The sequence below is a fragment of the Pan troglodytes genome, chromosome 13 (assembly GCF_028858775.2).
Source record: "Pan troglodytes isolate AG18354 chromosome 13, NHGRI_mPanTro3-v2.0_pri, whole genome shotgun sequence".
NCBI lineage: Eukaryota > Metazoa > Chordata > Mammalia > Primates > Hominidae > Pan > Pan troglodytes.
Window position 1 is genome coordinate 61,235,465 of NC_072411.2, and position 25,442 is coordinate 61,260,906.

Genomic DNA, 25,442 nt, shown 5'->3' on the forward strand with positions numbered 1-25,442 from the left:
ATTCTCTACTTCAGGATCTTACCAGGCTCCTAATTGGGTATTGGCTGGGGCTGTGTTCTCGTCAGAGACTCCACTGGGGAAAGACCCACTTCCAAGCTCTCAGCTGTTGGCAGAATTCATCTCCTTGTAGTTGTCCCTCGGGTCTTAATGAAAAGGTAAACAGTAACTTGGCCCCTCCCTTCCAAAGCCTCATGAGTAACCTCCAGACCACTTTGCAACCTGGGAAGCAGTTCACACTCTTCCTCACCAGGCATCAGGGTGAATTTCATCAGGCAAGAGTTTACTTGAGACGTTTGTTAAAATTTAAACCAACAAGAGGCAAGCTAAGTGCTTTTTTTCAGGCTTAGCCACAGTGGCTTTCTGTGGACTGCATGTCAACAAAATCCACCTTGCCTTCTCTGCATTTTTCTGTCTGGTACCTTTCTCTTGTGCCCCTTCAAAGACAACCACTATCGTCTACTGCCCCAAACCTTCCTACTTTCCAGGCCTGCATTTGTCAGAGGAATACCCTGAAATCTTGCAGGTGGTTTCAGCTGAGAGAACATCTGCAAATATAGGTCTTTACACAAATGTATACTGCATGCTCTGGAATGTGACATCCCGTGTTTTGGGATTTGGCCACGTGGGGTCTGTTACCGACCCTAAATGTGGGAATGAAGGCAGATGAGGCATCGTACAGAGAACTGAAGGCCTTGAGAGTGAATGGGTCTGCTCACAGTCCTGGTTCTCACCAAGGCTCAACTTCAAGCCATGGGCCCCGGGATTCCCCAGCCTGTGTGGCTGTACTGCTGTGTGCATTGTTGCTCGTTGCTATGGGGACCCACAGAAGGGAAAGTAGTGGTTTTGCATCCTGTTCTCGTTTGGTCCTCATTGCTGGGTGTAGTCAATGGTGTTTTGTGTCCAAAACACTCTAGGATGGACTGTATCTGTCCCTAGCCACAGCACAAGGATAGGATCCCAAGAGTAATACTTATCTGGGATGTGGGAAGGTGGCAGAAAAACTGGAAGCTTTGTGGGGATAACAGTTCATTATTTATTTTGAAACCTTAAGTATGTTTACACAAGTCTGTCCAGCATAGATTTAGCTGTGAACAGCTTGGCTTTAAAATGCTAGCTGATGAGGTGACAAGGCAGAGCTTCCTCGTCTGTTTTGACTCACCTGCCTGCCTTTGAACAGCCTGTGGTTTTCCTGCAGGGATACCCCCGTTAGGAGGACAGCTACCTGCCCATCTCTTCTCTGCCATTGCCAGAGCCAGTGGCACAGGAGCTAAATTCACGCACAAATTCTTCCTCCAGTTTTCTGCTAGGAGAGCCTTGCAATTCAGTGAATCTGTTCCACATGGCAGAAGTGTGGTTGTCGTGCCTGTTGCTGATTGGAAGCAGTGGGTTCTTGGTTAAGAATGACGGCCACCAGCCAGGGAACAGCAGCCCTGTGGAGGTCCCCCTCACTCAGGCCGTCAGTGTGGTGGCACTGGGCACAGCAGCAGCCCTCCACCCTCAGAGCCCTGCACATCTGACTGCTGGTGACCCTGAGTCAATGAATGTCATCACAGAAGTAGGTGGCTCCTGTGTTAGGTTGAAGGAGACAAGAAAATGTACAATAGAATTTTAAGACGTTCATAAAAAATGGGAACAGTATTTAGTTTAGGGGTTTATTGCAATCAACCCACAGCCTTTAGAAAACTTGCAGACTGTCTCTACTGGTTTTGGAGAGCAGAGGGCTTAACTTGTTTAAGTTTCTGTTTTCACCAGCATCCAGGACCATTTGGTTTTTGTCTGTCCAATGTTTAGGGACCAGCCATTCAGAACTCAGTTCTGTCATTCCAGTAGCTCTCAAGCTCTCCCTCTCCCCATGCATCCTCCCCACCCTCAAACAAAAGGCTCTAGTGAAGAATAAGTAGTATGATCCATTCATCAGAAGAAAGCTCAGAGCAGATGATGAATGCCTGCATCTAACAGTACCACCCTCAGGATGCCAAGGCTCTTGGCTCGGTGATATTCACAGACTCGGTCAGTGTCTGTTCCGTAGTTTCTCGGCAGCCTGAAACATGGTGAGAACCCACCAGATGCTTATGGCATCTGTTTCAGGCATTCCACAGCTGTGACAACTCCATGCTGCCTCCCAGAAAGTTCTGGCTACACTGAGTTACTATCTCCATGTCAGTGTTTGCTGTGAATCAGCCCAAGCCGAAATGACCAGAGATGCTTAGCTGGTGACCTCATGCTGCTGTGGATTGGCAGAAGGACTGTGTTTGCAAGTTCCAGGCCACACTCAAGTGTGTGAGCCTGCTTGTGGGCTTCTGGTTAGAACCTTGCTCTGAATAGAAGAGAACAGAGGCCCTTCTGCTCCAGCACTTGCCATTCAGGCAGATGGTCCTGTCTGGTATCAGAGCCTTAACCCTCTCCACTCCCTTGGCTCACTCTCCAGTTCCCTTCGTAGCACTTACCATCAGTACATCTTATTCGATAGGCTTTTTTTTTTTTTTTTTTTTGAGATGGAGTCTCACTGTGTCACCAGGCCAGAGTGCTGTGGTGCAATCTTGGCTCACTGCAACCTCCAACTCCCTAGTTCAAGGGCTTCTCCTGCCTCAGCCTCCCGAGTAGCTGGGATTACAGGCATGCACCACCACGCCAAGCTAATTTTTGTATTTTTAGTAGAGATGGGGTTTCACTGTATTGGCCAGGATGGTCTCCATCTCCTGACCTCATGATCCACCCACCTCGGCCTCCCAGAGTGGTGGGATTACAGGCGTGAGCCACCACGCCCAGCCTTGATAGGCTTATTTGATGTGGCTTATTTGATAGGAGGCTGCTTTTCCCAAATTGTGAGCTTTTTGGGGTTTGTTTTTTGAAACAGGGTCTCACTCTGTCACCCATGTTGGAGTGCAGTGGCACAATCACAGTTCACTGCAGCATCTGCCTCCCCACACTCAGGTGCTCCTCCCACCTTGGGCTCCTGAGTAGCTAGGACTACAGGCATGAGCCACCACACCTGGCTAATTTTTGTATTTTTTTTGTAGAGATGCAAAACATGGGGATTCGCCATGTTGCCTAGGCTGGTCTCAAACCCCTGGGCTCAAGCAGTCCTCCTGACTCAGCCTCCCAAAGTGCTGGGATTACAGGCATGAGCCACCACACCCAGCCAGTCATGGGCTTTGTGAAGGCAGAAATTTCCCTGTCTCTTGTCCACACCATTGTGTATGGCAACCGTCCATTCTAGTGCTGCCCAATAGAACTTTCCGTAATAATGGAAGTGGTGTCTGTTTTGTCCAGCATGGTAGCTACTAGCCACATGTGGCTATTGAGTACTTGAAATGTGACTTGTGCAACTGAGGAACAATAGTTTAAAATCTCATCTTAATTTATCTAAATTACATGTGACAGGTGGCCACCAAATTGGACAGTGCAGGTATAGCCTGGTCCTTGTCATATAGGTATTGACCAAGTGGACAAGTGGATTTAAATGAAACAAAGTCATATTTTTAGTGAGGGAGATGTTCACTTGCAGAATAATTTGGGAGAAATACCTGTGGTTGGAGGGGGAGCAGTAAGGGGCCTGGTCACTCATAAAGACCCAGTGTCCTGATTTCTTGGTGTCCTAGCTCAGACCATGCTCTGCTGGACTCCAAGATGGCTCAGATCCTCTCCCCAAGTCCTCGGTGGGGCATCTGTGCTGAGGGCATGGTGGGCTGCTGGTTTGGGTCTTTGGGAATACAGCTAATAGCCAAGCATGGTGTGGGCATAGCCCCATCTGTGTCCATAACATCTCCCTCTCTGCAGCCTGGGTGTGCTGTGTCCTCATGCTGGTCTCTGGCAGTCGTCCTGCCCTGTCATGGTCACCTCCTCAGAGGTCCTTCTGTTTGAAAGAAGGTCGCCAGCACACCCAGAGCCCCATGCTTCATGCACAGGACGCTGGCGGCTCCCCAGGGCTACGCTTCCCTAATTTCTGGAAGGGGATGCCCTATTGGAGTTGGTTAAAAGTGTGACTGAAATACTTCATGTGAAGTGTTTTTATGTTAAGTCAGTAATATTTTAATTGTTGAATACTTTCTAAAGGAGTTTAGTCAGGTAAATAATTTTTATTGCCAAAGCTACTATTTGCCTCTGTTCCTAAGATGGGCCAGATTTTCTCCGCTGTGAATTGAATGGGCTATTTAGCTGCATCGTAGGCCTCCCTTTGTGTAGCGCGTTGAAGCAATTCCACTTGGCATGTGTGCTCACCGTAGTTTACTGTTCACTAATTCTGGATGGAATTTTGGACAGAACCTGGCTCCCTCTGGATCTTGAGCCTCAGGCAGTGCCCTGCAGCTGGGGTGGGTGTTTCCAGGCCCCTCTTGGGGGTGGGGTCCTCACACCTGTTTCCAAATTGGGCTGCGAAGCTGGGTCCTGTTGTATTTGACACTTTGATGATTTTCGTTTCCCTCTTGTTTCCATGGGACTGCTTTCCTTTCCCCTTTTGTGGCTCTTTTGGCTTCAGTCACAGGGAGGCCCCAGGCGTGGACGGTGGGCTTCCCACATCCAAGGCTGCCCCAGAACACAGGGAGCTGGATGCCTAATTACTGTTGGTGTAAAAATGACCCGTTCTTCATTTGAATTTACCTTAGGCATTTTGGAGAGAGAAGGGGCTGTTCTTTGGTAAGAATGTAAAATAAATGTCAGGCCTACTGGATTGAGCCTTGCAGTCACATATACAGCCATCCCCCACATAATGATGTTTCTGTCAGCGATGGACTGCATGTGAGAAGGTGTTCTCATACAATACTGTGTCTTTATTTTTTCTATGTTGCTACTTTTTCTATGTTTTGTTACACAAGTACCACCGTGTTACAGCTGCCTACAGTATCCACTACAGTAACAGGCTGTACAGGTTAGCAGTTTAGGAGCAAAAGGCTGTACCATATAGTCTAGGCATGTAGTAGGCTACACCATCGAAGTTTGTGTAAGTCCACTATGTGGTGTTAGCACAATGATACAATCACCTAACGACTCATTTCTCAGGATGCATCCCTGTCATTGATGATGTGTGGCCTTTCTCAGGAAGTATCCACCTCATTAGGTGATGCATGCACATCTCAGGACAGAATTTCAGGTGAGAGATTGGAAGGAAAGCGTTTGCCCATGGCTTGTTGGGGCATGTGGAGAATATGTGTTACATGGAACGCACATGGAGGATGCTGTAGAGAAAACTGTGACTTGCTGTCGTACACTGAAGATACTGGATTTTTCAGAGGTCCTGAGCATCTCACCAGTACTGGTTTTGGAAATTTTTTATCAAGGCATTCCTTCCTCTGCAAGTGTTTGTTCTAAGAAGGTTCAGTAAGATTAGTGGGCATGGAAGTCCAGACTGCTGACAGTCAGAACTATCCTCGGCAAAGCAACACGATGGGGAGTAAGCCAGTACCCTCAAGGGTGCGTGGGAGGGACCACCCAGGATCCTGAAAGGAGATGGGGTGGGGTGACCCTGTGCCCTGTAAGGGGAGGGACAAAGTGGGGTTACCAACATGGAAGGGGTAACAGGGCTCTGGATGGAGGAGGATGTGTATGGGGGTCCCCCAAACAGTGGAGGCAGATAGGGGATCAGAACTGAGGGGGCTGGGTTTGTCCATACCCTATCCTCCTGGTCTCACAGACCCCTGGGTTTTGCCCCTGATGTGGGTGGGTTCCGGAGACCACTCCTCTCTGCGAAGAAGGCAGAGGGGTCAGGTCAGCATGTCCCCGCCCTGTAGGGCAGGCTGAGTGGCCAGCAGTGAGCAGGTAGAAACCCAGGGTGGTGTCTCAAGCACGAACAAATTAGCCCCTTGACCACCTTCATCAAGCTGTTCTTGCTGTACAGAGTCCATTTTTCTAGTGAGTGATTCCTGAGTATTTAATAAAAAATACTTCTGCCTTCAACAGAAAAATGTATTCATTCATATTTTGGGAAGGATTACACTCCCACAGAAAAATCATCCTTGTTTCTTCTTGAAATGATATTTGGATTCTTTCTGTGTTTTGGGGGCCAGATGTGAGGTTGTGTAAAATGCTTTTGTGGAAATGCCCCCTTTTTACACTGAGACCTCATGTGGTGTCCTGGCATGTAACGAAGTCCTCAGCACAAGCTTAGCCCTTACCGAGAGGAGAGAGAGAACCTTATGCCTGCTTTAAATAACTTGGTGTGTAACCCAGCCTTCCACATGCGAACATTCTCAGCACACTTTAGAAGTGACAGCTGTCCAAAGGTCCGGTCTTCTCATGGATTCTTAGAAGAACAAAGTCTGTATGAAAGATGGCTTATGTTGTTGATCTTTTAGGAAATTATTTTTAAATTGAGGTTACATTATTTATAGCACACACATTATTCCTCAAAGGATTTGAAGAGACTTACTTGAAATGATGCAGATAAGAACTTTAAAACACTAAGTCAGGAATAGGACATGAGGAACCGCTCAAACATTCGTGCCATGGCATACTAAATTGAGCTACTACTGTGGCTGTGGAATGCCATGTGGCCAGAATTAGAGGGGAACACAATCCTTGTAAACCATTTTTATTGTCCATGGGAGAAATCGCAGCAGTTCCTCAGAAAAAGAGAAGCACTTTCTGGTACTTTCATTCTAAACAACTCTCATAGAAGGCTGTTGGATGCTTTAGATATTTTTAAAGGTGACTTCCTGGAGGCAGCATTGTAGGAGCTAAGAACTCAGACTGGCCAGGTCCAGTGGCTCACGCCTGTAATCCCAGCACTTTGGGAGACTGAGGCGGGTGGATCACGAGGTCAGGAGTTCAAGACCAGTCTGGCCAACATGGTGAAACCCCGTCTCTACTAAAAATACAAAAACTAGCCAGGTGTGGTGGCGGGTACCTGTAATCTCAGCTACTCAGGAGGCTGAGTCAGGGAATTCCTTGAACCCAGGAGTCAGAGGTTGCAGTGAGCCGAGATCGTGCCACTGTACTCCAGCCTGGGCGACTGAGCAACACTTGTCTCAAAAAAAAAAAAAAAAAAACTCAGACTTAGCCACACTCCCTCTAGCTGTGGGACCTTAAGTAAGTGGTTTAATTTCTGAGGCTTATTTTCCTCATCTGTAACAGAGAACTAAGAGTAGTGCTTGCCTCATAGAAGTTGATTGTGTTCACTGAATTTATGAATATGGAGGACCAAGAGCATCGTGTAGGCAGCCCTTTACAAATGGCATGGTATGTTATTTAAATCCAATAGCATCTTCCTGTTTTAATCAAGAGCATGACTTCAGGTCCATTCAGTTGCTTGGGTTAAATTTCTGATACTGACACTGATTCCCTTTGTGATTTGGGGCAGATGATATAACCCCTGTGACTCAGTTATTTCACCTCAGTAACATGGGCATCATCATGACACCTGGTTCAAAAGGTTCTTAACAAGATTAAATGAGAATCCACCCAGGGTATTTTGTGCAGCTCTCAGCAGTTGATACGTGTTGATACAATGCTATGTATTGTCAGGGTTGTGATAAGTTGATTAATATTATTAATATAATATGTTAATGTATGCTATACATTTGTCAGTTGAATAAGTGGATGTATAAGTGATGGAATCTTCAATTTTGCAATTACTTTGGAAGATGGAGTCATAAGTGAAGGATGGAAAAGAAAGGAATTTTGATCACACACATGAAGTCTTGTTTACAGGTGCAGTTACACATTTTATTTTTTAAAAGAAGTTGGCAATTTGAGGTTCCTGTTTAATCTTGAATGCACATACAGGCTGACAGTGTTTTTACAGTAGAATTTGTAACATGGTCAGGAGTGTTCTGGTTACCCAGATTTGGATTCTGCCCTGTATTCACCTCTGTTAGATAGCTCGGTGAAAATGGGGTCATGTCTGTCGGCAGAGGGAGCCACATTTTTCCATGATGCTTTGTTGATGCCTGTTGCCTTATAACACAGAATCCCCATACTTGGCTCCAGCCAGGCTGCTTCTGCAGGCCCCATCATGGCCATTGGGAGATATGGCCCTCCTGGGAGAGTTTTGCCAAATGGGAAACAATAAGGAAGGTGTTCAAAACCACAACTTTTTAAATTCGTGCATGAGATAGTTCTGAGAGATGCATCCTTAGGCGATTTGGTCATTGCGTGAACATCCTCCAGTGTACTTACACAAGCCTGGATGGCACAGCCTATTGCTCCCAGGCTCCAAGCCTGTACAGCATATTGCTGTACTGAATACTGTAGGCAGCTATAACACAAAGGTAAATACTTGTGTGTCTAAACATGTCTAAACATAGAGAAGGTATAAAAATATGGTATTATCATCTTATGAGACCACTGTGCTATTGTATACGCAGTCTGTCGCTGACTGAAACATCATCACACAGCATGTGACTGTACCTGGGCAGTGCTGGCTTCCATTTGTGAGGTCTCTGAGCAGCAGCGCCCCAGCCTGCAGAAGCTTCAGTTGAGGCTGGCAGTGTTGGAGGCTTGTCCCAGACCCCAAGGCTTGGGGTGTTTGTCTCCCAGTGCAAGTACAGTTTTCTGGAAGAGCCATCTTGATTACCTTTCATTTTATCCTTTAAATTGTTGAGGATTAGGTTAGATAACTGCCTCGTCTTTGTAGAGGTGAAAAATTTATAGCTCTTGGAAAGTATGTTCTTCTTTCTAATAGAAGCCTTCCCCTCGCTCAGAGACGGGAGGAAATGCCTAACAAAGAACACAGTGAAGCTATGAAATTTGGCTTCTGTAAATCTTAGTCCTATTTCTAGAAGGTGGGGCAGGGAGGCAAGGCACATTGCCTGGCCTTTTGGGGAAAGGTTGCTGCTTTCAGCCAGGGAATGTGGGGGCCAGCTTCCCTGAGGCCCTCAGTGTGACGGCCGAGCTCCCAGTGGCAGCAAAGCGAGCCTGACCGGTCAGCCGCCATATAGCCACTTAGAGTCAGTTACCAAGGCAGGGTGGGCAGTCATTCCCAGAGTTTAAAAAAAAGAAAAAATCCTAAAATCCCTCATTACATTTTACCATTGAGATAAAGTAGCTGAGAAATGTGCAGTGTGTCAGGAACACTCTTTCCTGGTGTTCTCTGCCTTTACAGTTGAGCAGGGTGTGGCCATCGGGCCTGCCGCTGAGGGTCAAGCATCACTGCCTTCACCGCATCTCACAGTTCTCACCTTGGCCACAATTAGATGACATTTATGAGGACCCTGCTGCTTTCAATCAATGTTGACACTCATTTTTTTCATTTTCCACTCATTTTTTAAAATATGGGAGAGGCCAGGATAATAGGAAGTAAATTGCACACGTGAATACAAGCAAGTAAATTGCACATGTGAATATAAGCATACAAGCAGAGCCCAGCCGCCCTGCCCTGCCCTGCCCGCAGTGCCCTCTCAGCTAGCAGGAAGTGGGTTCTGCAGGTACAAGCTGTTCTCTGGAGGTACTCAGTTCCAGTTTGCAGAATGGTTTTCATACGTCCGTGGGTAATGCATGAAAAGGTCATAGTCTGCCAGCGGGAAGCTGCTTCTGTGTGCGCTGACCCTGCTGCCCTTCTCTCCAAGCCCCCAAGTTGGGTCCAAAAGCAAATGTGGGTGGGAATACAGACCCATTGTTGTGATCTGTAAGCCAAGCGATCCTGAGCCTGGGCAGCACATCCTGTGAATTTGAGTGACAGATCTGCTTTAAAATTTTAGGAATAGCCCTGTTTGTGGAATGACTGTGTCCCCGGCAAGTTGACAATTGAGTTTTTGCAAATCAAATCTTTTCCCAGAGAACTTTAATATATAAGAGATTCCTGCAAACCATCCATTTTATGGTGCAAAAAGCTCTCTCACTGCTGTTTCCAATACGTTCAGATTGTTGTCAGGTTTTGTTTGTTTGTTTGTTTTTTGTTTTTTTTTTTTGAGATGGTGTCTTGCTCTTTCACCAGGCTGGAGTGCAGTGGCGAGATCTCGGCTCACTGCAAGCTCTGCCTCCCGGGTTCAAGTGATTCTCCTGCCTCAGCTTTCCCGAGTAGCTGGGATTACAGGAATGTGTCATCACGCCCAGCTAATTTTTGTACTTTTAATAGAGACAGGGTTTCACCATGTTGGCCAGAATGGTCTCCATCTCTTGACCTCGTGATCTGATCTGCACGCCTCGGCCTCCCAAAGTGCTGGGATTACAGGCATGAGCCACCATGCCCGATCTTTTAATTTTTTTTTTTTAAGATGGAGTCTTGCTCTGTCGCCCAGGCTGGAGTACAATGGCACAATCTCAGCTCACTGCAACCTCCGCCTCCCAGGTTCAAGCGATTCTCTTGCTCAGCCTCCCGAGTAGCTGGGATTATAGGCGCGTGCCACCACTCCTGGCTAATTTTTGTATTTTTAGTAGAGGCAGGGTTTCACCATGTTGGCCAGGCTGGTCTTGAACTCCTGACCTCAGGTGACTTGCCCGCCACAGCCTCCCAAAGTGCTGGGATTACAGGCATGAGCCACTGCACCTGGCCAGTCAGGTTGTTCTTAAAATGAACGTCTGCCATTACAAACCTACTTGCCTTCTCAAGACAGGACAGTGTTGCTGAGGTGAAATTATTCAGATCGTCAGAAAATATGTGCTTTCATGGGAATCTAATTCACAAATGCCATCTTGTTAAGGATGTTACAACTAGAAGAAATTGTGTCCAATTTGAGTCCTAAAAAGTGCCATCTGTTCACGTTGATTTTTGAGCTCCCATTTCATACCAAGTCTTTTTTTCTCCATCTTTGTATTTCATTGCCCAGAAGGCAAGGTACTGCCCATAGCAAGGCATTCTCTTCTCCTGCCCTCCCCTGCCCTCTTTTCCTTCGGGTCAGGTGGGGTGCATTAACCCTCACTGGAGCCTGGTGGGCAGCACCAGAGGTCCGCCTTTGCAGCAGAATAGCTGGAATTCCTGAGCATAATTTAGCCATGGTTCTGTTTGCTTAAGCATGTGGGTGGCTATTCTTCAGTCTCTCTTGTGTAAGTCCCTGTGGCTGCTAAAACTTGAGATCCCCTGAAAATGGCAGAGCCTCAGGAGTTTGCCGTGATGGCCCCAGAATACTCAATCTGCTTAGAAAAAGGAAAACACAGATCTTGTTGTCTGTCTGCATCATTTGTAAACGAGAGCCTTGTCAGGAATTTGTGTGTAGAACGTGATCTGTTTTAAGCCTGAGCAAAGTCTGCCTGTGCTTACAGGTTTTTAGTTGCCTCAAGAGGGAGTCACCAAATACATAGCAAGGGTTGTGAAGGAAAAGGAGGACAGGGTCCAACCCAGTTGCCATGCCCGGGGTGGCGCACTCGCCCCTTGTCAGTTGCTCCAACTTGTGGTTTCTCTGACGCCCCTGTGAAACAGAGGTCCCTATTTTTAGTGCTGGACTGTCATTTCTGATTTGCTGCTGTTGCAAAAATTCAGTAGCAGCTTTAACAGAAATCCTGATTTAAAGGCCCCGTTTATAATGTAGATGAAGCTTGTTTACCAAATAAAAGAGCAGAATGCTGTGGTGGATTGGCTGCTTCAGATCTCATCAAATGGAAGAGTCCTGTGTTTATTCCTTTGCATGGCGTCATGCAAAGGCCCTGCCTCTGCATGGAGCCCATGCGTCTTTGTTTTGATTCATTCCTTCTTCTGGTCAACCAGGGAGAGGAGGAAGAGGGAGTTGTTCCTTGCCTAGAGGAAAATGGCAGAGCAGCAGCAGATCCAGGTAGTGGTTCAATACCCAGATCTTCTAGCTTAAGAATCACGCGTGTTCAGGGTCACGATCAAATCAAACCAGAAAATGTATATTGTAGGAGAGGAAGAAATCACTTCATCCCTACCCTTCACAGTTCTTGGGACAGACTGCAGCAACGAAAGACAGATTAACACAAACAGAAGTTGAATAGTAGGTATATCTTGTGTTGTATCCATGGGAGATACCCAGAGAAATGAGTCAGTGTCCAAGAGGTGGCTTAGATTTTAGGCTTAAAAACCATCATCCCGGCTGGGCACGGTGGCTCACGCCTGTAATCCCAGCACTTTGGAAGGCCAAGGCAGGCAGATCCACGAGGTCAAGAGTTGGAGACCATCCTGGCCAACATGGTGAAACCCTGTCTCTACTAAAAATACAAAAATTAGCCAGGCGTGGTGGCGCACGCTGTAATCCTAGCTACCCAGGAGGCTGAGGCAGGAAAATGGCATGAACCCAGGAGGCGGAGGTTGCAGTGAGCCGAGATTGTGCTACTGCACTCCAGCCTGGGTGACAGGGCGAGACACCGTCTCAAAAAAAAAAAAAAAAAAAAAAAAAAAAAAAAAAAATTTCCCTGAAACAAAGATAAATGGTTTGGGGAAGGCCAGTTATGGGGAGGTACCCAAGAAAAGCAGTTAACAAAGGTAAGGTTTGAGAGCCAGATTCTCCACTGATAGCAATCTCTAGTGATGTAGTCATCCTTCTCTTCTTGGTATAGAAAGGAAGACACCCATGAATTTTGTCTTACAAGAGGATAACTTATCTGTTTTTGGGATATCTCCTGTGTCTGCAGTCTCTCAAAATAATCAACTCAAAATCTTTATGCGAAAAGGCATATTTTGGGGTGGCATATTCTGGTCTCTCACAATATAAAAGTACCCCAAGCCTTACGTTAGTAGGAATCATTAACGTTATCATCGTGGCAGGAAGAGACTACAGCGGGAATTCCTGGGACAGCAGGGACCAGAACTGGTTTGTGTAGATTCTCAGAGTATAGATAGGATCACATTGGACCCTTGTTTCCAAACATTTTAGGTATGGGAACCCCCCCACCTCTCTCAGTGCGTCGGTATGTAAAACTGACATAAATACCATTCTGCTAATGGTATTTGTGTCAGTTTTACATACCGACACACTGAGATGAAGTTTAAATGTCTGCTCAGTAAGGGCAATGGGCCTGTTTGCATAACACAAATATGAGTGGTACCTGCAGTCCAGATCAGCTGTAGCATCCCTGCCCTTCAATATTTTGTTCTGGTTGCACTGTCTTGAAAGAATCCACTTCGTCATCCAGATCAGTGATGCAGATGGCAATTGTTGTTAAGAACGGCTCTTCCTGTAGTTCTAAGAAATTATCTGACTAGAAAGATGACAGGAAAAGCACTATTATGAGACTGCCCAGTGATAAGTTATTCTGGGCACCCATGGTAATGCGCTGGGCCCCAAGGTATTAGAATTTAGTAACAGCGGCCAGGCACAGTGGCTCGCACCTGTAATCCCAGCACTTTGGGAGGCCAAGGTGGGCAGATCACCTGAGGTCAGGAGTTTGAGACCAGCCTGGCCAACATGGTGAAACCCCATCTCTACTAAAAATATAAAAATCAGCCGGGCTTGGGGGCTCGTGCCTGTAATCCCGGCTACTCGGGAGGCTGAGGCAGGAGAATCCCTGAACCTGGGAGGTGGAGGTTGCAGTGAGCCAAGATTGCACCACTGCACTCCAGCCTGGGCAACAGAGCAAGATCCTGTCTCAAAAAAAAAAAAGGGGGAATTTAGTAACAGCAAATGTTGTGGTGGTTGGGTGGGGGGTGGGTATTGTGTTTGTTACAAATTTTTAAATAAGTTGCATTTAAAAAATGAAATTTGGACTAAGCATTTGCGGAAACTTTGGCTTCTTCATAACTCTGGTCAGGCTCAACTCTTTAGCTTTCTGCAGGGGAAAATTGAAGCTCACAGACCTTGAGGATTTGCCAAGGTCACACATAGCAACTGGGACTAGATCATATCTTCAGGTGTCTTGTCCTGTGTTACATCCTGGACCTTGGGACTCCAGAGCTGAGCAGTCTCTCACCTGCTGAGAACCATGGTGCACAGGCCCCCTGTGCCCTCCACTAGGGTGACTCACTGAACACACATGTTGGTACCAGCACTGACTTCTCATGAGGACCTTGGCTCGGCTTACCAGCTACCTCCTTGGAGAGCTGCAAGGGACTGTGTCCCAGTGCATGTGAAGGACTGTTCTACCACAGAGAACTGAAGTTGTTATGCCTCTTGGAAAAATATTGTAGCATCAGGTGTCAGAGCATCTTGACAGCTGGCAGATGCCTGCTCCCTCTGGTGTTCAGATAAGGCCTGGGGAGCTGGGAATCAGCTCCTGACTTGTTACCTCCTCTGGTCCACCACCGCTTTAGTGCTGTCTGCTGCAAACATAGATCAAGAGGCTTGAGGACATCCAACAGGACAGAGCCCTTTAAATGCATTTTTCTGGAGAAGTGTGGTGGCCTCCTTTCTGAAAAGAAACAGGCCATCATCTGGGTGGTGAGGAATAGGGCGTGGAACATTCGGAATCAGCCAGGCCTACAGACTGGCCCTGAGCTCCCTGGGCTGCCATGTAAACTCTTATGAGGGGCTGGTCTGTGATGAGGCCACTGAAGAAAGTCCCCTCACTGCTGAGGTCCACACTGACTGAGGACCAGAAGCAAAGTGAGAGCTGCCTTACCCTTCTGGAAGGATGGAGAAGGGGATGCTTTCCCCATGGTCATCCTGGACCTAACCCTTACATTCTTAGGTCCACAAGACCAGGACTGCCTGCTGCCCACGCTTACTCCCTCACTTTCCGGTGACGAGGCCCCAGATAGAACGCAGAGCTCAGGTGATCCATGGGAGACATGTGGCTACCTCTCTGTGACATGTGAAGAGGTGAGGTTGCCAGCCACACTGCACCATGGCCCTAAGGACAGTCGGTAGAGACTGTTCAGTAGGAGAGCTAGTTTCTTGCAGTGAGATATCAGGTTTGCCTTTTGTGTATGTGGCTCCTGGAGGTTAAACCATGGCCATGCTGACTGGTGTGACCAGAGGAGGTCACAAATCAGCAACAGACTCCCAGCTTCCCTGGGCATTATTGTAGGCACCAGAGGAAGCAGGCATCTGTTAGCTGCTCTGAGGGGTGTCAAAGAAGACAGGCAGACCAAGGGGTGCATGCAGACACCAGCATCACTGAGCCCTTGGCTCCCGGGGCTTAGCTCTGAGACCCGAGCTCAGAAGGTGCACAGGAGACAAACCAGGTCTCGCCCTTGCTAATCGGAAGCCCACAGGTGACCCTCTCCCGAGATGGCTGTCGTGGCACTCTGCTTTTGAACTATGTATGAACAAAATCCTCTGTGTGTTTTCTTTTGGGTTTGGTTTCTTTCAATCCTTGTTAAGTTTGTGAGACTGACTTGGTCAGTCGTGTTTAGCTGCGTGGTGTTTATTTTTGTAGACATGTAGTGTTCTGCTGATTGACTGTGCCACTTTCTTGAAGCTTGCTAATGATGATGATGGTTGTTTGGACTGTTTGCAGCCCGGGGTGCGGTGAGCATTTTTGCTTGTGTTTCTGGTGCACCCTGAGAGTGCCTGGAGGGTGCATCTCTGCAAGTGGGTTGCTGGGTGGGGGAGATACACCTGTCTTCAACTTACTCGTAGCATCAGCCTGTTTTCCAGAGCAGCCACCATGCACCTTTCTGCTAGCAGGGTGCAAGCTTTCCTGTTGTTCCGCATCCATCTCTCATTAGTGAGCCTGTTTACTAATGGGGCTTGGTGCTCTTCATAGGCTCCCTGGCATGGGGACCACACCTTTTGAAGGCCTGTTCTTGTGTTGCCCCATTTTCAGCCTGAGAGGTCTGTCTGCCTGACTGACTTGTAAGAAGACTTCCCTATTCTGGAAACTGGAAATATATAGGTTCGAGGCTGTATTTAGAAACAGAGCCGTCCCAGGCACTTGCTGGGAATAGAGCCAGGGTGCTGTGCTCCATCTCCTTCCTCCCTCCAGAGGAACAGCCATCCCTCGCCACTCAGCCTTTTCCTGGCCTCTGGTCCCACCAAAGAGCTGATCATCCTGGCCTGGGGTTGTTTCTGCCACCTCCTCCGTCCTCCTCTCTAGACAATGATTCTTGCGATGAGCAGAAGCAACTCTTCGAACTACACCCCCTGCTTATTACCCCCAAATTAAGAATCGGGGAGTGGGGATGCCCAGGCTGACGGGAGGGTGTCGTGAGTACCCCGCCTCGTTGTCCTTTCTCCTTGCATGCCATTTTTCTTTCATCCTTAGCTGACTTCCCGCAGCACCACCACGACAGTGGGCAGCTCACTGCCTCTGGGCCAGCGTGTTCACTCGGGCCCTCTGCAGTTGGATCTTCTTTTCTTTCTTGACTTTCTTAACCCTGAATCTTGACTTGTTAAAGAGATTCTTTAACAAGGGGGGAGTGACATGCACTCTAGACTGCCTCAGTGATTATTCTTGTTGAATGAAATTTTATGATTTTAGGGTAAGAGGCCAAACTAGACAATAATACCAACCTGTGTTTGCATTGCACTGTATTCTGGTTATCTCTTCCTGAGAAAAACAAAAACAAAACTTAGCCACCTCTGAATCTACAGTTTGGGCCAGGCATGGTGGGGATGGCTCACCTCTGCTCACATGGCTTTAGCTGGGGCAGCTTGACCCAGGCTGGTGGATCCCCTTCCAGATGGGACATGCATGTGGCTGGCTGGCTGGTGCTGGCTGTCTGCTGGGAGCCCATCTGGAACTGGCAGCCATGCCCAGGCCTCAGTTCTTCTCTCTGTGGTTCTCACCACAGGACTGCTTGGGCTTCCTCTCAGCATGGCATCCAGGCTCCGAGAAAGAGTGTTCAAGGAAGTGCAAGCAGCCCATCTCTTAGGACCTGGGCCTTGACATGCACACAGAATTGGTTCTGCTGTGTTCTGTTGGTCAAAGCTGTCACAGAGCCCCCGCAGGTTCAAAGGGGGAGGACATATAGACCCCATCTCCCACTGGGGGAGAGAACTGTTAAAGAATTTCTGGCTATCTGTGCTCCACCACACGCTAATAGATTCCCCTCCATGTGACTTTCCTTTAGCCCTGACTGCCGCCGCAGGAAGAGGGAAGCTGGAGGTCTGTGAGCTGCTGCTGGGGCATGGAGCTGCTGTGTCGCGGACAAACAGGAGAGGGGTTCCACCTTTGTTTTGTGCAGCACGCCAGGGGCATTGGCAGGTACCCAGGGGGCCCCTGAATGCTTCAGAAGCAATGAGTGGGGATGGAGTTCACTATTGCCTGGCTCCCCTGAGAACACAATGCAGCTCCCCTGAGCCTGTCTGTTCCCCATCCTCGGCTTCTGCTGTGCCATCAGGACTACTTGATAGAGCCACATTTGACAAGATAACACAGTTGGCCACATAGGCTGGGGAGCAAGGCTGCTCAAGGCTGAGCTAGCCAGGTCAGAGACACAGCCACTGCCTTCAGCTGTGGAGGGAAGTGGAGTGGGTGGATTCATCGTGTTAACAGGAGACTTGCTTTAACATATGTGCTGTTGTAGTTTGGTGACGCATTTGTCCAACATACTTGGAAGAAGAGCAGTTCTTTTGTGCTCTTTGGAAAAGAAAATGTTTCTCTCTGGTCCAGCACTGATTCAGGCTGGGTTTTTTGTTTGTTTTTGGTTTTTGTTTTGTTTTGTTTTTTACTATGAAATGATGTATTGTTGTGGTTCATTCAAGGGAGCAGGGAATCCTTGTTCCTTCATTTCGTAAACAGTGACCACATACCTACCCTACACCTAGCACCAAGTTACACATACACTACGGATGCAAAGGATGTTATGACCATTACAAAGAAGAATTTTCTAGACCAAAGTTTTGGTCATGGAATCGCGTCTCTGCTGATGCCTGCTGGCTCCCTTGGTAGGAGCTGTGAGTGCTTCCTGGCAGGATTCTTCTCCCCTTTCCATTCCTAAGAGCTTGGTTTGTACCATCTGTTCCTGTCACCCTCACTGCTTCACCTTGATCATCTGGCTAATCCTTTCCTGGCCCTGCTGTGTCCTAAGTCACGGGGAATTTTGGAAAGCATTTGTTAGTGGATAAACGAGCAAGAAGGCAGTGGGATTGTGTTGCCTCCTGTTGCTGCGGCCATGTAACAGGTGATGTGTTGGGGAAAAATGGGCTAAGCTACGGGTGAAGCAGTTCCTGCTGGGATGGTGGTGATGGGATACCCCTGTCTGGTTTTCTAGGGTTTTTTCTCCCCAAACTTATGACTATGCATGGTTGAAAGGCATATTTCTAGGGCTGAGAATCTCCTCAAGGTGCTTTGCTAAAAGTTGCCTTCCCCGAAGGGCATGCCATCCGCCAATGCTGCATCTTAGGAAAGCCCATGGCTTGGGTGTGTGGTGGGCGAGCTTCTTTCTGCGACCCACTCATGCCCTGCACTCAGCTGTAGGTACTTAGTTTCAGTGCCCGTGGGGGACCCCATGACCGCTGCTCACCCCTCTTAGTTATGCTTCATTCTCCCACGCCCCTGTGGCTGTCTTGTCCTTGTAGATAGTGATTGGCATCCCTCCTCCCCCAAATTACCATTTCTGTCTGGTATGTGTATATTTAGTTGATAACAGCAATGAAGTGGGCATGTTAAAAAGAGTACATATTTTGGAAAAGGTTCTGTTCAAAGGAATACAGTGGAAAGATTTTCCAGGCCCCATGGTTCACACAACTTACAGATTTTTGAAAGAAAGTCATTTGACTATTTTTAAAGGTTGAGAAACCTGTCTGGGTATAGCAGGTGTGGTGGAAAAGGCAGCAGGAGGATGGTAATTCCAAATGTCTCTTCCAGATTGTTAGACTGCTGTTGGAACGCGGCTGTGATGTGAACCTAAGTGACAAGCAAGGCCGGACGCCCCTCATGGTGGCTGCTTGTGAAGGGCACTTGAGCACCGTGGAATTCCTCCTTTCAAAAGGTAGCAGCGTGATGCCCTCAAAGGTTTCTTTTGGATGGACACAGAGAGAACTTTAGCAGACCCATTCAGTGCTTTCTGATTCAAATTCTAAGTTTTCTGTTAATGGAAATTTTCTAATAAACAGTAGAGAGAATAGGCAACACAGCCACATGCCTGGTATTCCTCTTCAGCAGCGATGACCATTCTGCCAGCCCATCCGGCCAGTGTCACCCTTCACAGTGCTTGACTGACACTTGGTTCAGGCCAGGTGTTCCGCAGGTGTGAAATGATTTGCTTTCTGGCTTTGTCATCTCATAATGTTCATGTTCTGTGAATGGGCTTTCCTTTCAGGTGCAGCCCTTTCTTCTCTAGACAAAGAGGGTCTGTCAGCATTAAGCTGGGCTTGTCTGAAAGGTCACAGGGCAGTGGTCCAGTATCTGGTTGAAGAAGGAGCTGCAATAGACCAGACAGACAAGAATGGCCGCACACCCTTGGACCTGGCTGCCTTCTATGGCGATGCCGAGATTGTGAGTACCAGCAGGTGTTCCCCACCTCCACCTGCATTGGAAAGAAACCCCAGGAAGTGAACAGCTCAATCCAGGGCCTGCATGAGGTTGTGTCTCAGTGTCATCAGAGTGTGTGTGTGTATGTGTGTGTGTGTGTGTGTGTGTGTGTGTGTGTGTGTGTGTGTCTTGTCAGGGATCTTTCATTTTTCTCTAATTCTGTGACATGCAATCTATTCCAGGACTTAAGATTTTAGTCGACTCTTAAAAGCTTAAAAATACCTGCTTGCAAATAGCACATACAACAGACACATACGTGAATATGCATACACATGTGCATATGTGATTTTCTCAGTCATCCATATAAATAAAACTTTTGCATAGATCATTTAGAAACTACTTTTATATATGGTAAGTGACTAATCAAATGACTACCTGGTTGCTTTTTTTTTTTAAGTTGTTTTGTTTTTAATTTATTAATTTTTTTTCCCCGAGATGGAGTCTTGCTCTGTTGCCCAGGCTGGAGTGCAGTGGTGCGATCTCGGCTCACTGCAACTTCCGCCTCCTGGGTTCAAGCAGTTCTCCTGCCTCAGCCTCCTGAGTAGCTGGGATTACAGGCATGCACCACCATGCCTAATTTTTGTATTTTTAGTAGAGACAGGGTTTCACCATGTTGGCCAGGCTGGTCTTGAACTCCTGACCTCATGATCCGCCTGCCTCAGCCTCCCAAAGTGCTGGGATTACAGGCGTAAGCCCCTGCACCTGGCTTATTATTAATTTTTGAGACACAGTCTTGCTCTGTTGCCCAGGCTGGAGTGCAGTGGTGTGATGACTGCAGCCTTGTTCTCCTGGTCTCAAGAGGTCCTCCCACCTCAGCCCCCTGAGTAGCTGGGAATACAGGCATGCACCACCGTACCTGGCTAATTTTTAGAGACACGGTTTTTCACCATGTTGCCCAGGCTGGTCTCGAACTCCTGGGCTCAAGTGATCTCCCCACCTTGGCTTCTGAAAATGGTAGGATTACAGGCATGAGCCACCATGCCCGGACAAAGTTTTATTTTTAATTGACAAATGATTGTGTATATTTATGGGGTACAGTGATGTTTTGATACTTGTACACATTGTGGAATGATCAAATCAGGCTAATTCATGTATCCATCACCCAAATAGTATTTCTTTTTGGTGAGAGCATTTGAGATCTCTTTTAGCTATTTTGAAATAAACAATACATTACTGGCCGGGTGCGGTGGCTCATGCCTGTAATCCCGGCACTTTGGGAGGCCAAGATGGGCAGATCACTTGAGGTCAGGAGTTCGAGATCAAGCGAACTTGAGGTCAGGAGTTCAAGATCAAGCAAACTAGTAGATACTATTTTAGTATCTACTAAAAATACAAAAATTAGCCGGGCGTGGTGGCGGGTGCCTGTAATCCCAGCTACTCAGAAGGGTGAGGCACGAGAATCACTTGAACCCGGGAGGTGGAGGCTGCAGTGAGCCAAGATCATACCATTGCACTCCAGCCTGGGCAACAGAGTGAGACTCAGTCTCAAAAAAATAATAAATAAAAGTTATTAATTCTAGTTGCAGTACTGTGCAGTAGATACCAGAAGTTACTCCTCCTGTCTAACTGAATCTTCATACCCTTTGACCGGTGCCTACCCTTTCCCCAGGTCCCCCTGTCTCCCAGCCTCTTTCTATTCTCTGCTTCTGTTGTGAGTTCAACTTGTTTAGATTCCACATATAAGTGAGATCATGCTGTCTTTCCGTGCCTGGCTTATTTCACTTAGCCATAATGTCCTTCAGCTTCATCCATGTTGTGGCTAATGACAGGATTTCCTTATTTTAAAGCCTGCATAGTATTTCATCATGTACATATACTGGTTGTTTTTAAAGTGATATGGCATTGCCTAAAAATAATATGGAAAGCTTTGGGCACTATCTTTATCTCTTTGCCAAATGCCCATGTCTAATCGAGGTTTGAGGGAATAAAACCTTGATAAACTGAGAACTGTGAAATGTCTTTCAGGGCAGAAACTGATTTTATCAGGCTCCATGTCCCAGGCACCCAGCAGGTGCCAGAGAAATAGTCAGCTACATGAGAGTTACCAGTTTCCAATAATTCAATACATCTAATGGAAGGACTAGCTGGAGAGACAGATGCTTGCAAACCTGGCAGTGGAAGCCATGGCCCTGTACCTCTGTGCCTTGGTGCTTTTAGAAGGCAGCGCTGTCAGAGTTCAATGGTATAAACTTCAGTACCTTGTAAACTCTACTTCATGTCAGTTTTCAAAAACATACTCAACTAAATCTCACATGTCTACACTTATTTTTCAGCTACCTTCCCACATTGTGTAGTTTATCAAAATTAGAGAAGAGTGAAGGAGCTTAGCATTCCAACATCATTTTTTTAATATCGTGGCAAAAACACATAGCATAAAATTTACCCTTAATCATTTCTAAACATATAGAGTTCAGTAGTTTAAGTATATTCACATTGTTGTACAACCAGTATCCAGAACTTTTCATCTTGCAAAGGTGAAACTGTATTTGTTAAACAACTCTCCATCTCCCCCAGCCCATCACAGCCACCACTCTACTTTGTGAGTTTTTTACCCCTTTAGATATCTCATGTAAGTAGAATCATATAGTATTTGTCTCGTTGTGACTGGCTTATTTCACATAGCATAATGTCCTCCAGGTTCACCCATGTTGTAGCGTGTGTTAGAATAGCATTTCCTTCCTTTGTAAGGATGAATATTGCTCCATTGTACGTATATACCACATCTCGTTTATCCTGTCATCTGTCAGTGGACACTTAGGTTGCTTCTATGTTTTTTGCTATTGTGAATAATGTTGCAATGAATGTGGGTGTCCAAGTATTTATTCAAGATCCTGTTTTCAGTTCTTTGGGGTATATATCCAGAAGCAGAATTTCTGGCTCATATAGTGATTGTATTTTTAATTTTTTGAGGAACTGCCCTACTTTTTTTCCACAGCTGCTGCACCATTTTACATTCATAGCACAGTGCATAAGGGCTCCACAATTGTTCCACATCGTCACCAATACTTGTTTTTTGTTTTTGTGTTTTTGAGATGGAGTCCCGCTCTGTCACCCAGGCCGAAGTGCAGTGGTAGAATTTCAACTCACTGCAACCTCCGCCTCCTTGGTTCAAGCGATTCTCCTGCCTCAGCCTCCTGAGTAGCTGGGATTACAGGTGCCCACCACCACACTCAGCTTATTTTTGTATTTTTAGTAGAGATAGGGTTTTCACTATGTTGGCCAGGCTGGTCTTGAACTCCTGACCTCAGGTGATTGCCTGCCTCGGCCTCCCAAAGTGCTGGGATTACAGGCGTGAGCCATCACGCCCAGCCAGTACTTGTGGAAGGACTAGCTGGACAGACAGGTGCTTGCAGACCTGGCAGTGGAAGCCATGGCCCTGCATGTCTGAGGTGCTTTTTTAATAGTAGCTTTTTTTTTTTTAATCGTAGCCATCATAATGGGTATAAGTTGAACATCTTCTCATATGCTTGTTGAGCACTTGTTGATCATTTTTGTAGAAATCTATTCCAGTCCTTTGCCCATTCTAAAGATGAGGTTATTTGGTTTTTGTAGTTGGGTTGTAGTTCTTTATGTAGATAATCCCTCTAGTTACTGTCATTTTGAATAGTGGGGTGGATGATAGGAAGCATATATTTTTAGATTCACATGAAAATCTAAAATAGCCACAGGCTAAAAAATGGCTACAGGCTAAAATGGCTCCAGTAAATGGAGAAATTTTAGTGGCCACAGTGTTTCTTCCTCTTGTTTCCAGTTTGGTTCAACTGACAGCTATTATATCACATCAAATCAGTCTTTGTACCGTGGTATCAAACTTGCCATCTTTACTCTCCCAATTTCCTTCACATCTCTTTGAAGTGGATTATACTCGGGTCCATCCGGTCCCAAGCTGCCAATCTTAACAGTCTGCCGTGCACAGGTTGTGTGGGTCTGAGCATTTCTAAAGTCACCACTGCTGTGGCCTGCTCATTTGTTAGAGCTCATTGCAGAAGTCTGCTGCCTACTTCATTGGAGATGCAAAGGTGACTATGTCCCGTCTCTGTGGCCTGGGAAGTGGTGTGAGACAGAGACAGATCACGCATGTGTGCACACACCCACCTGTGGTAGCGTGTCCCCTGCTTTCCTCATCCCTGACAGCAAAATCTCTTCAGCAGTGAAGGTTCTAGCTGTGGATTGCAGCTCCTCTTCTCTGTTTCGTGTCCACTTTATTTCTAGTCTAGGATCCTTAATAGGCAGAGGCATCTAAAATCAGAGTGAAGCTAAGACTGCCCACCCCTAAATCCGTGTGCACCCCTGAACTCCTGTTCCCAGCTGCTGCTTAGGCTTCTGCTGTCCCTGCAGGTGCTGTACCTGGTGGAGAAGGGAGCCGTGATCGAGCATGTGGACCACAGCGGGATGCGGCCCTTGGACAGAGCCATCGGCTGCCGGAACACATCTGTAGTGGTGGCGCTACTCAGAAAGGGAGCCAAGTTAGGTCAGTGAGCACTGCCTCCATTGAGCAGGAGGAGGGGTGAGCTCCCGACTGTAGAAGCCTAGACAGCACAGAGAGTGACCTGCTCCCAGGTTAGGAAGTAAGATGTCAGATGTTTGCAGATCTCTGTCTCAGTCTCACTTAATCACCATTATACACAATGTGTAAGTAGCTCACGGTGTTTCTGCGGGAAGGGTGTGGAAAGCAGAGGCTGGTGTTGAAGGACAGTCTGGAGTGGTATCAGTGGCCAGGAACCACGCCAGAGAGGAACCACAGCCTCTTGCTGTGGGGTGGGGCCGGGTGGTGCTGCTGGAAGCTCCCCCAGGTGACTCTGAGCAGCAGCGGAGGCTGAGCCACTGTTCTGGAGCCACCAGTCAGCTGTGTGGGGAAATGGCCACCACAGCAAGTTTCTGTGAAGAAGTAGTAGTATGATTTCATGGAGACAAACTAGGACGATACTTGAGGATTGTGTGGGGGACCCTGAGTAGGGAAAGCCCTTTCCACGTGGCTGGCTTTGACACAAACACACCATTCCAGATGTGGGGAGGGTCACTATTTTGGTTTGATGTATGGAGCCCTTGGTCAGGAGCAGCTCTGGGTAGGGCACTGTGATGAAAATGCTATTCACTAATACTGTCAAGCAGTGAATAGTGCCAGGAACTATCCAAGCAGTTTCGCCCTCTGCCTTAATCCCTACCACAGCCCTGAAAGTCTCAGTGACAATCCCATGATTTTACAGATGAGGAAACCAAGGCACCGAGCAGCTAAATGGCTTCCTTGTGGTACTGCCTTGTGGTACTCGCCGTGGGGACCTAGCAGCTGGCTCCAGGGCTGTGCTCTTCAGCACTCCTCCCACAGTGTCCCGAGAGCTCAGGCAGGGGTTAGAGAGGTTGTGGCCGAGCTGTAGGGTAGGAGAGAGAAGCCATGACATCTCGGAGTACAGCAGATGACACAGCACAGGGACTGCGTGCTGAGAACACATGCCTGCACGGTGGCCGCTGCAGGAACTGAGGAGGTTATGCTGAGGCCTCATTTAATTAATTTTCCCCACATCCCACCCGGAAGGGAGGAATGAGTGTTCGCTGCTCGGATGCCTTCGTTTCTCATTACTTTTTTCAGTAAAATAACAAGGACAGATTTGAGTGCCCAGGTCAGTGGGAAAGGATTAGCAACAGCCTCGCCGGCGTCCTGCTCCCTCCCTCATCGTGCTGTGGTCCTTGCAGCTGGGCTCCTGCTGGTGCTGACCTCCAGCTGTGGGGCCACGGAGGAATTGGGATCCTTTCCGCAGGGCCTCTGAAGTGCCTCTGAATGCGTGTTTGTTTTGCAGGAAATGCTGCTTGGGCGATGGCCACTTCCAAACCTGATATCTTGATTATACTTTTACAGAAATTAATGGAGGAAGGAAATGTGATGTACAAAGTAAGTGGTTCCGCCCTTTTCTTTGCCATTGAAACTGCCTCGGAGCACCCTCTTAATTGGGTATATAATGGCTACAGCTGTGCTACTGCACAGACTCCATGTAATAGAAGTGCAAAAAGTGGCTGGGTGGGGTGGCTCACGCCTGTAACTCCAGCACTTTTGGAGGCCGAGGTGGGCAGATCACTTGAGGCCAGGAATTCCAGACCAACCTGGCCAATATGGCAAAACCCCATCTTTACTAAAAATACAAAAATTAGCCAGGTGCCTGTAATCCCAGCTACTCGGGAGGCTGAGGCAGGAGAATTGCTTGAATCTGGGAGGCAGAGGTTGCAGTGAGCTGAGATTGCACCACTGCACTCCAGCCTCAGCAACAGAG

At 47.4% G+C, this 25,442-nt stretch overlaps 1 protein-coding gene across 23 annotated transcripts in view; it reads left to right on the top strand.

Annotated features, from left to right (window-relative positions):
- Positions 1–25,442, top strand: part of TANC1 (tetratricopeptide repeat, ankyrin repeat and coiled-coil containing 1) — a 267,732-nt gene that overhangs the window by 233,987 nt on the left and 8,303 nt on the right. For all 23 annotated transcript variants that reach the window (XR_010150111.1, XM_063791238.1, XM_063791241.1 and 20 more), the window contains 5 exons: positions 16,775–16,908; positions 18,514–18,637; positions 18,968–19,143; positions 23,518–23,650; positions 24,975–25,066. Coding sequence is in view for 22 of the 23 variants with exons in the window: in XM_063791238.1 (XP_063647308.1) it covers positions 16,775–16,908; positions 18,514–18,637; positions 18,968–19,143; positions 23,518–23,650; positions 24,975–25,066 (659 nt within the window). In the remaining variant the exon portion in view is untranslated. The remainder of the gene's footprint in view (positions 1–16,774; positions 16,909–18,513; positions 18,638–18,967; positions 19,144–23,517; positions 23,651–24,974; positions 25,067–25,442) is intronic.